Source organism: Pogona vitticeps, chromosome 10, assembly GCF_051106095.1.
Source record: "Pogona vitticeps strain Pit_001003342236 chromosome 10, PviZW2.1, whole genome shotgun sequence".
In the NCBI taxonomy this organism is placed as follows: domain Eukaryota; kingdom Metazoa; phylum Chordata; class Lepidosauria; order Squamata; family Agamidae; genus Pogona; species Pogona vitticeps.
In genome coordinates this window covers 13461531-13477735 of record NC_135792.1, presented here as the reverse complement: position 1 = coordinate 13477735, position 16205 = coordinate 13461531, and the positions used below count along the sequence as shown (strand labels likewise).

At 42.0% G+C, this 16205-nt stretch overlaps 1 protein-coding gene across 1 annotated transcript in view; it reads left to right on the top strand.

The window, feature by feature from the left end:
• Nucleotides 1-16205, top strand: part of LOC110082029 (neural-cadherin) — a 146162-nt gene that overhangs the window by 73562 nt on the left and 56395 nt on the right. Inside the window, exons 8-13 of the mRNA XM_072980430.2 lie at nucleotides 2670-2842; nucleotides 5329-5497; nucleotides 6355-6525; nucleotides 8827-8999; nucleotides 11794-11961; nucleotides 15271-15520. Coding sequence (XP_072836531.2) covers nucleotides 2670-2842; nucleotides 5329-5497; nucleotides 6355-6525; nucleotides 8827-8999; nucleotides 11794-11961; nucleotides 15271-15520 — 1104 coding nt within the window. The remainder of the gene's footprint in view (nucleotides 1-2669; nucleotides 2843-5328; nucleotides 5498-6354; nucleotides 6526-8826; nucleotides 9000-11793; nucleotides 11962-15270; nucleotides 15521-16205) is intronic.

The window sequence follows — 16205 nt, the reverse complement described above, 5'->3', positions numbered from 1 at the left end:
AAATAATAGACATGATGGGATGGTGTTACTGCATGCAAGGGTGACATCTGCTCACTACAGCTTTTCAAAGGCTTGATGTCTGATTTGCTTTCTAAAATAACCCTTTTTTCTTATCCGTACACTTTTTCATTTGCCAGCCGTTATATGGCCTCCAACTTTCTGCAAGGCTCTGTGGAGCAGAGACTCTTCAAGGCTTCTGTCAGCTTTCTTCCTTTATTAATGGGAGGATGTCAAAATGCAATAAGCTTTAAATAAAGAGTAAATATAGTGTGCTGCTATTGAAGTAAGCCTTGGATGAGTTCTGTCCCAGTCAGAGTCTTAACTTAAGCTCTTCCCCATCAAAAAAAAACCCCTCCATCACAGATGCAATGCGCTGGAGCAAAATGGTTTGCCTGTTTTTTTGGTGGTGGATTTTAGATGATAGTGGCAAATCTTTCATTTTATTTAAAATGGGAACCTAAGATAATGGCATCAATAGGTCTCTTTGTTTTCCCTTAAAATATTGGTAGTATAAAGCTTAAGTTGATGGCATTTAATCTGTATGGGGTTTCTTCAAACTACTTCTCCCCTGACCCAAATACAAATGAAAATGGAAGCAGATTCCAGAACTGGAACAGAATTTTATTTTGAAGAAGATGTGGATTAAATCTTTGAAAAATCAATTGCAAGAATTTCAAAGAGACACAAAGTAAATGGAAGACTTCAGTTCCCGTGATATCTGATGGAGGCAAATTCTGCCAAACGTAGCCCTTCTAAGAAATTTCTAGCTTGTGTTGGTGATAATTTTCCCCTACAAAAACTGAAGGAAGAGATTAGAGGATTAGTTATCCTTGACTTGATTCTAATGAGTAGAGATGACTTGGTGGATGGGGTGGCAGAAAGGGGAACTCTTGGGGAAAGGGAACCATGTTATATTGGAGTCCTTGGTCTCAAAGGAAGTGGCTCTTGAGATGAAAAGCCTGCAAATTACACTAGGATTACCACCCCCACCCATTCACATTGCTTACTTGAAACAAAGAGCCAGGTTGTAAACGATGCCAAATCTTGCTATAGAGACAGTAGATCTTAGCCTCACAAGAAGAACTGATCATCTCACCCAGATATGTAACATCAATTTCTGGGCAATTTTTTGCACCATCTATGAAGGGGATGTGTTTAGATCCTGAGGAAGTAGATTTCATCCATGAAAGCTTGCTATTTGTTTAATTTTTAAGTAAACCCTATATTCTGAGTCCTCCTTGCCTGCCTGATTGGTTATGGCTCTGCAGTAATGTGATTGATTAAGTTGTTTTTAGTGCTGTTTGGTTTACCTGTTCAGCACACGCCTTTGAACAGTTTTTGCTTGATGCTGGCTCTGTTCCGGTATGTAAATTTGCCTTTTACCCATGTATATGAATCAAAGACCACAAAAAATAAGAGTAGCTTGCTCCTCTCCTAACTGTGGTTCTTGGGTTGGGCGTATACAAATTGGCAACCCTCCCACTGTCTACTTCCTTTGATGCTTTGTTCCTAGGATTTTATTTTTAATTTTTTTGGACAGCAGGCTTGGAACCAAGGAACCTTTGCTGAGATGCGCTTGGACATGCGCAGTGGTGGTGTGGTTAGCTACTCAATTCTAGAATATTCTGTACATAGCTCTGCACAAGACTCCATTGAGTTACATATAATCAGTCAGTCCCAGGTACAACTACAAACAACTTTCTTTGCCTCCATGTGATGGAGGAATTGTTTTCATCAGTCGGGGATGGCGACACAGCAGACAGCTGAATGTTTCAGCTTAATAAACTGATAGGGTTTTGTGGTGTTGGCTGTATCCCTAGAGCAGTGGTTTCCACTCTTGGATTTCCAATGACGATTGATAAGATTATTGACCATAGGCTCTACTGGTTAGGTTTCTGTGAGGGGAAGTCCAGTGATATCTGGGAACCCCTTCCTTCAGGAAATGAAGTGAGAGCGATGGGCTTTGGCTTATTTCTTCTTCTATGCTTCACTTGTGGCGCAGTGGTTAAAATGCTGTATTGCAGCTAAAACTGTGCTCACGACCTGGGGTTCAAATCCCAGGTAGCCGGCTCAAGGTTGACTCAGCCTTCCATCCTTCCGAGGTCGGTAAAATGAGTACCCAGCTTGCTGGGGGGGCAATGTGTAGCCTGTATAATTAAAATTGTAAACCGCCCGGAGAGTGCTTGTAGCGCTATGGGGCGGTATATAAGTCCAATAAATAAATAAATAAATAAATTGTCTATTTGTCAATAAAAGTGTATCTTGTTTATTTATTTTTATTTTATTTAATCCATAATAACAGTTATTTTATTTAGTTAACATTTTTATCTTGCATCTTTTCTTCAAGGATTGCTGCTTTCTCCTTGCTTTCTCCTCATGCAGTCCTGTGGTCTGCTGAGAGAGCATGACTAGTTTGAGGGTACTCAATGAGCTTCTTGACTGAGTGAGGATCTGAACCCATATCTTGAGTCCTTGTTCAGCGCTTAAACAGTTAACTCACACGGGCTCTTACAAAACCGTAATCAGTTCACTGACCTTCTTTGAAAGAAAACCCAACCTGGCCAACCCCTATACCCTGGGAACTTTCCACTTCTTGCAGGGGGAGGGCAAGGGTGCCTAATAATACAGTAACACACCATTACTGACCTCTCTTTTAAATGTTTTCACAGGGTTAATTCGCCTTCGTTCAAGCCCACCTCCTAAACTGCAGGGGACAGAATATGTGCTAAATATTACAGCTACAGATGACAATGCCTCTGAAGGGCCCCACTCTCTCATGAGCACTGTTCTGCTTCTGGTGCATGTAGATGATGTCAATAACAACAAGCCTGTCTTTCAGAAGGTAAATAATCTGCCTTTCAGAATCTCAAACCTCTGCAGATGATTCTCCATTTCATTATAGAGTGCACATGTGAAGTGAGTTGAGAGACAATTCAAAAGCCACTTGTGAATGTTATGTGGTTGCTGTACAGAATTGCATCCATGTTTTCAAAGGGCATGAGTACATTATGGCTTGACTTCTTAGCAAATAACTTACTGCAAAAAAATTAACTTTTGTAAAAATAGTAATCTATGGTTAGAAATAGCTGATATGACTTTGGAGCATCCTCGAAGGGATGGTTGTATTCTTTAATGCTGTTGTCATTCTTTTTAGAGCACTGAGTACTGCAGAACCCTGTCTGACCCCGAGTCCAGTCGGCACACAGAGATCTGATCCATTTCGTAGTCATCTCTGACTTCCTCCTTATCTTCTGCGTAGGGATAGGGGCCAGATGTCCTTCCAGATGTGGTTGCACTGCATTTCCCAAGATCCCTCACTTCTGGCTGTAGTGGCTAGGGCTGATGGCAGTTGTACCCCAACAATATCTGGAGGAAAAAAATTTTCATTTCTGTTCTCTGTTGCTCTTTGCCTTCCTAGTTATTTGGCCAAGAAAGTTCGATTTTCAGTAATTTGTCAGGAGCACAAGAGTGCCGCAATAGGAACACAATTTATTCATTAAACCCTTTTCCTGCCAAAGATTTTGTACTGTTCCAGCAGCGCACTGTATCTGGGTTTTTTAAAAAGATGTTCCAGTTTTATTTATCTCTTTTTTAAAATTTAATTTTGCTTCATATTTATTGCTACTGCCAGTGCCTTAAAAAAATCTTAGGAAACATCTGATGTGAATGGAGAAAGAAGGACCAAGTAACAGTGAGCAGACGCACCTTCTCCCTCACACGAGGTGGACCTTTAGGTCTGTTTAATGTATTCTAAGTGACCAAAGTATGGAAAATCAAGCTAAATGCAGAATAAATAAAATTAAGAGTAAGATTTTAAAAAATATAACAGAGGTGTGTTGTTTTTTAAATTAACCTCCTTTATAGCTTTAGTTACGGCTCAAGGGTCCAAGAGAGAGACAAGTTCAGTAATGAGAGCCTCTTAATGAAGAGTCATGAAATTAACTAGAATTCACTCGTCAGGAAAGCTAACATCTTTCTTTCCAAACCATGTATCAGAGCGATTTTATAAGCAAGAAAGCCTGAGTTACGTTGGTAGGAAAAGGGCAGATAATTTCCTCAATGTACCTATCTTGCAGTCTTGAAAACAGAGAACATTTCTCCTAATCCTATTTTTAAAATTAGGGGCCTCCCAGAGGAAAAGGGAGAGGTTCTTATGAGCCACAACCTGGTCCTTTATCAGGTTTTGAATGGCACACACAGATAGAAATATTTAGTATATGCTCAAATTCCTAGAGGTGCCATGGAATGCTATGAAATGGAGAGAGTCCCTTCCCTTCCCTCCCTGTCTTAAAACCTCCTTATAGTTTGAGGTACAATCGTTCCCAGCCCTCATTTGTTTTGTTTTGGGGATTGGGGACAGCAGGAGCCTTCAGGCAGAGGTGTGGAGTTTTGAAGGAGTTGGAAGTGCATTGGCAAGAAAGGTTTTAGCATGTGTTGGGTGTCTGGCTCAATTCCTCTCCGTGTGTCTCACTTCTAACTAATTTGTAAGAAGAAGGAAATGGTGAATCACTTCTGAGTATTCCTAGAAAACCCTGGAAAGAACTGATAATTGTCAGAACTGACGTAGCAGCGCATAATTATTTATGATTAGCAAAAAGCTAAGAGGATTTTGTAACATGAGTTCCCTTCCAATAAACTTAGAAAAATCACTTCTTCATTCATTTACATTTTAATTTAATTATTTATACTGTGCGTTTCCCCCCAAAAAGGACATGAGACGTTCATTGTGGCTCGAACAGCTGCAGGATACGACTGCAGTGCTTGACTTGCTGTAGGAATCTTGCATGACTTCTCTTCTGAGACACCTGCATTCCACCTGCTGTGTTATATGCCTGGTAGTTCTTTTGAGAGACAGAAGTGGGGAGGGGACATCACAGTATGCACAAAACAGTATTTATTTGGTCCTAAGGCGTTTTAAACAAAATTTTCAGGGTCACTTGTAAAACACAGTAACATGTTCTGTACTCTTCAAATACTTTTTTGACAAGCGAGGAATCAATGAAAGATGAAATAAACAGTACTTCAGGCACCCCGAGGTTCTCCTTCCTTTTGTTTCTGCAAAGGTCCCTTTCATCCTTTTGTGTGTGGGTGGGTTTTGTTTTTTTTTTTTGGTTGTTGTTGGCTGATTGACACACAGTTTTCCTTTTCGGGTTGAATTTTGGTTTTTAGAAGAGCATGTTATTTTAGCTACCATCTCATTTGTTCAGTGAATTCCCACTTCTTCTTTTGCACTTTGGGTTTCAGTGGAAGCCATCAGACATCAAATATTTTATGTTGTATTTAAGAATAGTTTGTGTAATTTATTAATTTAATTCATTGATTTGCTAGTGCCAGAATTATCGCGAACAAGCGTCTGTCTTGGAGAATCAGCCAGTGGGAACATTCGTATTACAAGTGGAGGCTACAGATGCAGATGAAGGATCAAACGGCAGAGTGAAATATGGCCTGATGCACAGAGATGGTACCCTCCCTGCATTTAACATTCACCCTGACACAGGTAAAAGGAACGTTTGACTTGTGGCTTTATGATTAGCACCAGCGTATACGGTAGGCACACTGTTTGTTAATAATGATCAAGTCCAAGAACCTAAGTCAAGTGATAACCGTTAGTAGAACTAGTCTGAAAATCACAAAATAATAAATAAGCTTCTGAACTCTCCAGAATTTCTCTGCTAAGCTGGATGTTACAGGCCACTTGCACTGCCTGACTCATGCCTTGAAATCATCTGTGGATATGCTGCACACACATCTGCTGTTGTAATCTGTTGCACTGGTTGATTTGAAAGATGAAGCCTTTTTGGTAATGGCTCCATAGCTGTGAAATTCACTCGTTGGGCCTCATCTTCACTGGCTTTTAAATTGACTCTTTAAAATTTAAAACTCTGCTGCTGTTTTATTCATTAAGCTTTTGCCTTTCATTCTAGCTTTATTGTATTGTTATGCTTTCATTGTAAGTTTCCCAAGGAGAGCTTTTCTGTGAATACTGAAGTTAGTGTTTAGTATCTCATAAGTTTGGTGGATGGTCCTAATAAAAGTATTTTGTGATTTTGGAATTCTGGATGTATTTATTTCTTATTTTGTAATGAATGTTCTTCCGTCCTTTGCTTTCTGTGTATTCAAGTCATTTCATGTTTGTCTTGGCAATCTTTTCTTTTCCTGAAGGAGCTGCTGCTCAGTTCCTGGTGAGTAGACAGCATCTTTGTGCCTAATTGATTGGCTGGATGTTTGTTCTGTTTTCACTTTTCACCAGATGCGAAACAAAAGCAGCAGAGAACCAGTTTTTATTTTTGTACATCTCAGTCCTTGGCGAAATGTGCTGAATTAAATTATTTCTGTTTGTGATCTTGTTTCCAGGTGTCTTGACAACACTTCAAATATTTGACCGAGAAAAGCAGAAAGAGCATCCTATTACAGTGACCGCAACAGACCAGGCAGCAGAGCCTCTCATTGGAATCTGCCAGATCAACGTTGTCATCTTGGATGTGAACGATAACAGCCCCCGATTTGAAAACACCCACTATGAATGTAATTCCGACTCATTGGATAGCGTTTCAGTTGCTTGAGTGTGAGCTTACCTGAGGTCTAAGTTTTTTGTTTGTACTTCTAGTTTTTGTATTTATTTTTCTTCATTGAGGAATCTTTCTTTAAATGGGGGGGAACGAAGTCATGTAATGAAGGACTGGTTTGTTACGTTGATTAGTGCAGATTGACAGTATGAAAACATAGCAAATGGTTACTTCTTATATTTTTACTGTCAGGGATGGAGAGAGGCACTTTTGTGGGATTTTTCTGCCTCAGAGTTTGAAATAAAAGTTTGTCTGGCTTTGGGTATTATGCAGTGATTTGAAAGAATGAGGACACTACTTGCTGTCTGGCCTCACTTTGGCCATGGCCAGTGGTAACTGACACATGGTAAATAAAGATAAAATCTTTAATGTGAAAACTAGATGTTATCCCAGTTCAGGCTCTCCTTCACACTGTCAATCTGGAATGCCAGGTAGAAATATTCTTCCTTTTCAGACTTCTAAGATTTGTAGAGATTTTTTGAGTTTGGAATTTTTAAGCACGTTCTTTTTATAACTTCACTTATATTACCGTATTTTACGCTCCATAAGACACATCTCTTTAGGAGAACAAAACAGGAAAATAATGATCTGTTTTCTTCTCCTAAAAATTTGGTGAGCCTTATGGAGAGGTCCTTCTTATGGAACACACCCTAGGACCATTTGGAGGCTCACCCTGCCCCCCCTGGGGGCTAGAGGGGGTGAAATCGCCACCTTCAGGGACTCTTCCGAAGCTTCCCAAGCCTCAAAAGAGTCCCAGAAGGTGGTGATTTCGCCCCGTCTGGCCCCGCGGGGGGAGCAGGGGGAGCCTCCAAAGGGTCCTATGGTCTGTTCCAGGACCCTTGTGAGGCTCCTCCCATCCTCCACAGGGCCAGCGGGGGCGAAATCCCCAGCTTCCAGGACCTTTTCCGAGGCTTGAACGGCTCAGAAAAAGTCCTGGGAGGTCGCAATTTCACCCCTGCTGGCCCTGTGGGGGTGGGGAGAGCCTTGCAAGGGTCCTGGAAGGCTCACTCAGACCCTTGCGAGGCTCCCCCCCCCATGGGGCCAGCGGAGCCGAAATCGCCAGCTTCCAGGACCTTTTCTGAGGCTCAGAAAAGCTCCTGGAAGGTCACTATTTCACCCCCGCTGGCCCCATGGGGGGTGGGGGAGCCTCACAAGGGTCCTGGAAGGCTCACTCGGACCCTTGCGAGGCTCCCCCCTTGGGGCCAGTGGGGGTGAAATCACCAGCTTCGCTCCATAAGACCCACAGACTTTCCCCCTCACTTTTTAAAGGGGGAAAGTGTCTTATAGAGCGAAAAATACGGTAGCTTCTTTCAGGGTTTTAAAAAGTGCTTTTGCTATTTTAAAACTTCTTTGTATGTTGTTTTCTTATGTTGGCCTTCTTGGGAAACATGTAATAAAAATACTACAACTAGATAAACAAAACACTGCTCAAATAGTGCCTAAAGAGGGGGGAGAAGCAGAGTAATCCTGACCCAAATTATACTGGCTGTTGGGTTTGCAGAAAGCCCTTGAGATGCCTTGATCTCACAGATGTGTCAATAGAGGGATCTGCCAGCTGAGCAACTCTGCAAGTTAAGATCGCTTAACAAGAAAGTCCAAAAAAGAGGTAGAAAAAGGGAAGAACCAAATTAACATCAGATCCAAATCAACTCCAAACCTGGAACAAAGGCAGAACGTTAGGCTGAGGTGAGATTTGTCCTAAATAATTTCCAGTATCCCTTGGTTAGGAAAGGTCAGGATGCATCAGAGCCTCAGCTGGCTCTCAGTCATCTTGAATAGTTGGGATAGTAGTCAAAAAAAGAAGAGGAGAAAAAGACAAGTTGGATTTTGTGGCTTATTGAACATCTAGAGTATAATGGCCTAAATCCAGCATTGTGCTGCCGGAACTCATTTCAGCTTTCCATGCTTTCTCAGATCTAGGATGTACAAACATTTGAAGATGCCCACACAGGTTATAAAGCACATTTGTGGTCTGCTGCTCCCTAACCATTGGATTCAAATTGGATGACAAACGTTTTCAAGTGACTGCTAGGAAGATGTGTTCATGGTGCAAGCTGCTTGACAGTGGAACACGCTTCCTCAGCATGAGGGACAGGTTTTTTACTTCCCTTCTTATATTTTAAACCAACAGTGGAAGAATTATAGGAAGTAAAGGGCATACACAGTATTACCCATAAGTTGCACCAATTCTGAGAACATTTAGTTACATTTTATTTTGCCATTGAATCAATAATGGCTAGTGTCAATTCTGTTTTCCTAGATTTCCTAAGGGAAGACACGGACGTGGGAACGAGCTTTCTTCGTGTTGCAGCCCATGATGATGACTATGGTTCAAATGCTTCTGTTACATATTCAGTCGTGAATGGAAAAATGAAATATTTCCAGGTCAATCCTACCACAGGCTGGGTTTATGTCAGCCAACCCCTATTGCAGGTATGTTGCAGCTTGCCTTCTGCCTTTAGCCAGATGTCCAATGAAAGCAGATGTAGCAAAATTCCAGGTTTCAGAAGCATGTGGTTTGATGGCTCAAATTCTCTTCTTGTACACATTATTGTCACTCTAATTGTTCTTTACTGCCTGCGGGCCTGCTTCTTCTCAATGAATTATTCCCACAAGGATAAAGTCATACAGAACAGTCATGTCATACTGATTTCTGTATAGGCGGAAGAGTAAAGAGATGAGAAGCACTGTTGGCAGGTTCCATCCATGAGAGAGGGGACGGAGTTCCTTTAATTTTTTTTTAACTTACAGCTTTGAAGAAAACTCAAGTTTTAGAGATCCAGTAGAAATCTCTGAAACATTCTGTGAATAGAAAAACCATGCAAAAATGATTTGCCCTGCTTTCTTTCTTTATCCGTATCAGAGCACTGCACAATTTAAGCAAGTGTACAGCGCAATGCTTCTGGAAGTGAAGGATTGGCTGGCTGCATACCATTGCCCAGAGAACAGCTGAGTGTACTCACGGTGCTTTTCAACTTTTCGGGGAGGATGGTTGTTCTGGGTTTTTGGGGAGGCTTCTTCTATTTGCCCCACTAAGTAATTGCTTACAGAATGGCACATATGAAGCACAGGCTTTTTGGGGGGAAAATTCATGGAGGGAACTGATAGTTGCTAACCAAGGGTTAGAAAGATAAGATTCTGACCACAGCTTGTAAATAATGCATTTAAAATAATTTTTATGTTAATTCATTGAGGGTTCTTTGAATCCTGAGGGGAAATAATTTAACATTTTGCTTATGACTTAATGAGGTCCATGCTTGCTAAAGTTTGGGCATTAAAAATAGGAAGTTCATTTGCCTTTTATATGTCTTCTTCTGTCATGATCAGCAGTCAGGAATTTGTGATTGGAAATAAGAATCTATTAAAGAGCTGGGAAAGTTTTGCAGTGCAGTGAGTTCTGGTTTACAGACTTAAAAGCTTTTCCATGGAATAAGCTCTCTGCTTAAACCATCTGTTATTTTATTAAGATAACAAATAGAACAATTTCAGTATTAACATTGGCAATATTGTTAAGCAGTATTAACAGTAACAAATTAATTTGGTTTTTCAAGGATGGCAAACAGAATTCGAGGCTCTAAACCGGATCATAAGAAGCTGCCAAAGAGTTGGGAGGCTTTAGCTAGACAATCGTCTTGGGCTGTTGGTCTCCCAATAATATTTCTCTGCTTTCATAACAGGAGCTGTTTTTCTGTGTCAAGGAAAGCTATGTCATTTATTTAAGGGTGTGTAGGCTGGCTGGATAGCTCTGTGAGTTTAGTGGCTGGCTGCAGAGCCAGAGACTAGGAGTTTGATTCTGTACTGCGTCCCCCAGGAGCCTTGGGCAAGCTGCACAGTCCCACTGCACCCCCCCCCCCCGAAGAAGAGATTAATAAACAACTTCTGAATACTCACTAGATAAAGGTAAAAGTAACGGTTCCCCTTGACAAATTGTCCAGTCGTGTCCGGCTCTTAAGGGGCAGTGCTCATCCCCATTTCCAAGCCATAGAGACAGCATTTGTCCGTAGACAGTTTCCGTGGTCACGTGGCCAGTGCGACTTAGACACGGAACGCCGTTACCTTCCCACCGTGGTGGCACCTATTTATCTACTCGCATTTTACATGCTTTTGAACTGCGAGGTTGGCAGGAGCTGGGACAAGTGACGGGAGCTCCCTCCGCCGCATGGATTAGAACTGCTGATCTTTTGACCTTGCAGCCCAGAGGCTTTGCAGTTTAACCTGCAGCATCATTACATCCCTACACTCACTATATAGGAGACCATAAATTGGAGTCAACTAGATCAGGGGTCCCTAACCCCCAGACTGCAGGCTGGTCCTGGTCTGTGGCCTTGCCAGGACTGGGCTGCAGAGACAAATCTCCTCCCCCCCCATACGTGTAGACACATGCATACCCCTCCCACGCATCCACGGCCCCTCCCATGCCCGCACAGATGCCCACCCCACCCCCCCGCCCACAGGCTAAACTGGTCCGTGGAGGCAAAAAGCTCGAGGCTCTCTGAACTAGATGACATGTCATTAAAGTGAAGAAAGTGCTTCTCTCCTGTTCTGATCACTGATCGTTGTGTGAAGATAGCAGCAGGAGACCATTCATTGTTTATAACAGTTGCTGTACTCAGAGTCCTTCTCTACCGTTATTACTATGATTAGATAGGAAGTTACATTTATTTGACATCCTTTTTCCGTTGTACACAGTTTTGCACACTTATGGAGCAAGATTCATCTGCAAGGTATTTTGTCATTGATGTCTTCCTTCAGCCAGCATTTTTCAGGGAAGGTGTTTTGTTCATAATGGAGGCAATAACTGCTTCCTTAGCAGCTGCTCCTAGAGTCTGAAGCTCAGGTATGATGCACAGAGGCCACAACAAAGAAGAGCGGGTTGCTTATCTGTGGTTCTTCAAGTGGTCATCGGTGCCTGTGCATGGCCCACCTCGTTCCCCACCACCAGCCCATTATGCCCCTGGCACGTCCATCTGCACGGGTGGTGCTCTTTCTCAGTGCATCCTTGGAACTGAGGGAGAGGTGGGAGTCCTGTGCATTTACTCCTACTAGCGAGTGCCAAAACAGTCCCACTCTGAGACACTCTGCACATAGGCAGGACTAAACCTTACAGTAGGTGTGAACTCACAGAGGACCACTTGCAGACCCGCAGTGACAGGTAAGCAGTCTGTTCTTTTTACTGTTTTCAACTCATTATTTTCAGCTGAAGGAATCTGTCTCTTTCCCCAAGTAGAAATCCTTTATAATTCAGGAAATCACAGCAATGGATGGTGGGAACAGGAGCACTAAAGTTGAACTTCGAGTCACCATCACTAGTGCAAAAAACCAGCCCCCTCAGTGGGAAAAAGACAGTTATGAAGTCACCATCCCAGAGAATACAACAAGGGATGCCTCCGTCGTGGTGAGTTGGGGCTAAGATGGGTGGGTTCGGGGACTTTTGTAAAAATAGAGTTGTGCATTTCCTTGTAATCAAGGAATTGATTGTGTGAATGCTTAAGATTCAGCTGTTATGTACTGTTTATATTCCCCAGATGCTAAGAAAAGACAAGAATTGTGTAATTATAGTAAGACACCTTTCTCCAGTGGTGGATTGCTCAGGGTGGTGTTACTAAATTTTGTGTTATGGAAAGACAAAACACGGACTAGAAAAAGATGCTAGAGGTCATTTGTGACTGAAAGCGGGAAATTCTTAACTAATGAAAGCATCTGACGGTCATAGCATGATCTTTTCTCATCTTTGGGATTAGGTGGGACAGATTATTCCATTTTGGTTTGTTTGGGGATTGGTCTTTGGACTTAAGCAGGAGATACTATAGAGGTCTGTTTCTGCAGACACTGAAATAGTGTTTCAGTTACTTGCAGAGTTAATATGCTTTCAGCTGTAATTATTCTGAGTAATTGCTAATGTCTGTTTCTGGCCTCAGTAGTTCACAATTCTCACCTCAAATACAAGATGAGTGCCCTCAATGTTGTGGAAGTGCTTGGCTGGATCTGACTTTAATCCAAGTTGGAGCAGCCGAGTCTTCCCTTCTGCCTCTAGTTCCTTTCCCTCTCCAATTCATCTGCTTTGCTTGCTTGTCTGACGGGAGTTGTTGCATAGAGGAGTGCAAGAAGGTCTTTATCTCCTCATCTCAGGTGCAGTGGCAAAGAGCAAGACCTCAGGGGCACTAGGAAATGCAGTTATGCCAGTATTACTGATCGCTCCACTACATTCTTTTTTGTGGTGTCCATGTATGCACACAAAGTTCCAGAGCCTCAAAAGCAAAAGTTCCTGCTCTCCTCAGGCCTTTTTTGTCCACCGCTGCAACAGCACACAAAGGACTGCTCTGGAGCCTCGCTTCTCTTACCTTTGTACCTTTACGATAAGTCCTCTGCCTTCTTTTTTCCTTTCTTCCTTACTGGTTGTTCTCTTTTCTACTCCTAAAAAAAGACAAGAAAGAGAGAGAGAGAGAGTGTTAGCTTTAGAGAGGGCTTTGCCTTTGCTCCTACCCCATGGCTTTGCTGTCCTCCTTTTCTAGCAATGTATGGCCTCTGCCCTAATGAAAAGGTTTGCCACATGTGGCAAAAAGATCCCTGAGTCTCATGGGCATGATATTTGCTTATTTTGCCTAGGAGAAGCCCATTTAGATCAGTCCTATAAAATTTGTAAGAGCTTTACCACCTTTATACTCAAGAATCATCAGTCTCAGCTTCGATCTTTCCTTTGGGAATGATCCCTTTCAGTTACGGATCCACCTTTCAGGATGTTTTTGACCACTCAGATGGATCAAGTAGTCCTGCTGGGGACAGCCCTGGGTTTAGAGGGCTGTCCCCGGCAGGACTACTTGATCCATCTGAGTGGATCGTCCTCAAAACCACAGTCAAAATCAACAAAGAAATGGGAGCATGGCAGTCATAAATGTACAGCAGCCCTGATATTGAGGCGTCAAAGAAGAAGAAGAAGAAACAGCAACCTGTAGATACTATCATGGGCACGGCGGTCTCAGATCTGCAGTTATCAGTCTGAGAGTCTAGCACTTCTTGTGGCCCTCAGGCCACAGAGCTCACAGCCCTTCACTGTGGCTTGCCATGCCTTATCTTCTCCCATAACAAGGTTACTCTCCACATGAACATTACCTTCCTATGCAAGATGGCATCCACATTTCTCAACCCATCATCTTACCTATCTTTTATCCTTATTTGGAGAATGACTTAGGACGGTTCCTTCATTCCTTGGATATCAAACGAGCCTTGGCCTTTTACCTAAACAGAACAAAGAATTTCAGACAAACCACTAAACTCTTCATATCCTGCCAAGGTCCCAAGAAGGAACACTCAGTATCGTCTCACAATGAACCTCTCAGGCTATTGCCCTGACTTACGAACTAGCAAACAAGCCCGTTTTCTGTGCGTACATGGACACCACGAAAAAGAAGACTTGATTACTTACATAACTGTGGTTCTTTGACTGGTGGCAATCCGTGTATCCACACAGTCTCACCCACCTTCTCTCTTGCTCCATTTTCATTTTTGAGGCTCTGGAACTTTCCGAAGTGGCATTGCACAGGTGCACATGCCCATTTTGTGCAGATACAGTACATGGATCACCACTCAAAGAACTATAGTTACCTCATTAACCAAGTCTTTCTCAGTGTGCCTGACATGGCACCTGTAGCAGTATGCTAGGCACCAGGGCAGGAAGATTGGGGGAAGGGGCTTTTATCAGCCTTCTGACCCCAGAACAACAAGCTAGGTATGAGGGTGGACTGGGAGTAAAGAGTTCAGATGGAAGCAATTGATGGGAAGAAAGGATTTTGGCCTTCCTGGGGAAATTGAGGAACTGATTGTATCCTGTTGTGGGTACCTGCTGATGTTTCAGGGGCATAAAATTGCTTTTTCCAGTTGAAATAAACTTGAGTTGTTTTCTGCATTTGCAGAAAAATACTTGAGTTGCACAAGCCAACTTCCAAACTTGTGAGTGGGTTTCCCCCATTACTATGTTTAGGAAGGAACCCATTACTTTATTTGAATCTGTCTCTCCATGGTTGAATACCATTGTACCGCTTACTAGCCTCCATTGGGGAAAGTGAAATATATGATCCTTGACTCGTTTCTGACAGCCATGTGATTTAGCCATGCCTGCCTATAGCTCTGGGGAAACCTAGAGTCGTGTAGTGGATAGAGTAATACGTTAGAACTCAGGAGGCCTGAGTTCAAATCTACTGAGCCATGGAACATATTAAGGTGTTCCTTAAATATCGTACTTATTTTGAAAACCCTATTAGGTTCCTTATAAGTTGGTTGTAGTTTGACGGAACAGAATAACAGATCTACAGCTCCAGTGGTAGCTTAACAAGATACTAATTTGTTCTTCCCCATTGTGTCAGTTTTTAGCTTTAGTATTGAACTATTTCCCCACACCCCCCCCAAATTTTCAGCCAGTAGTTTAGGAATTTGGGGAGTTGACTCTAATAAATCTGAAGGGTGCCACACTGGAAAACACTCTAGGGCAGTAGTGCAGTATGAAACTCAAAGTTTGCACCCAGTGTTACATTTATGTTGATCTGATTTATCTTACAAAGACATGTCAGTTCATAAATTAAAAGGCACAGTGCCGTCTTCTTAGATCTTTTGAACATGATTTTTTTAAAATAGGAATTGTGTGTGTAACGTGTGCATGTGTGTGCATAAAGACCTACCTCTGATTCTCTGAACATTTTCAACTCCACAGACTATTAAAGCAACATCACCCCTTGGTGACCCACGTATAACATATAATCTAGAAGAGGGGCTAGTTCCAGAGACCAACATGCCAATCCGGTTCTACTTGACTCCAAACAGAGATGATGGTTCTGCATCTATCCTTGTAGCCGAGCCTTTGGATTATGAAACCACTAAGAGTTTTTTGCTAAGGATTCGAGCCCAGAATGTAGCTGCAGTGCCGCTTGCTGCATTTGCCACTGTCTATATTAATGTGACAGGTAGGTAAAGTAATTTTAATTTTGGAATAAAATGTGTAACAACTAGTAGCACACTGCTTACTTAGTTAAAACCTTCTTGTCTGTATTTCCAGTGTATTTCCATCTGTATTGAACAGAAACTCTTCATGTTCAACAGTATATTTTCTTTGTGTATATATATATATTCTTTTTTAATGAATATTGCAGAGTTGTCGAAATGACTAACTATATTTTGTAACTTAGTTTTAGTAACTATTTGTATACCAGAATTATGAAAACAAACCTCAGCTCACATCTCATCTGTCCCGTTTGTGTTCCTTAGCAAACCTTAGTTTACCATAACACTTAAAAAGGGTAAACTATGATTAGTGCAAGACAGAATAGGAGACTATGATCAAACCATGATTTCCAGTTTTCAATTGCAAGCATAGATCATATACACACCAAAAACATGGGCTGCTTAGATGTAATCAGGCAATCTGGGGGAAAGTGCATTAAGATGTAGTGTTTTACTGCAACCTTCCTTAAGTCTCAAAGATGTTTTGAATTACACTTCCAATCTACTCCAGCCACTATGGCCAGCACATTTAGAACAATCACGATTTGGAAAAGTTTTGTAAAGGCATGCCTGCTGATATATTTTGAAGATGTTATGAACTGTCCTTGAGGCCTCTGGATAAGAAGGTAGAATGGTTATTAAAAAAAA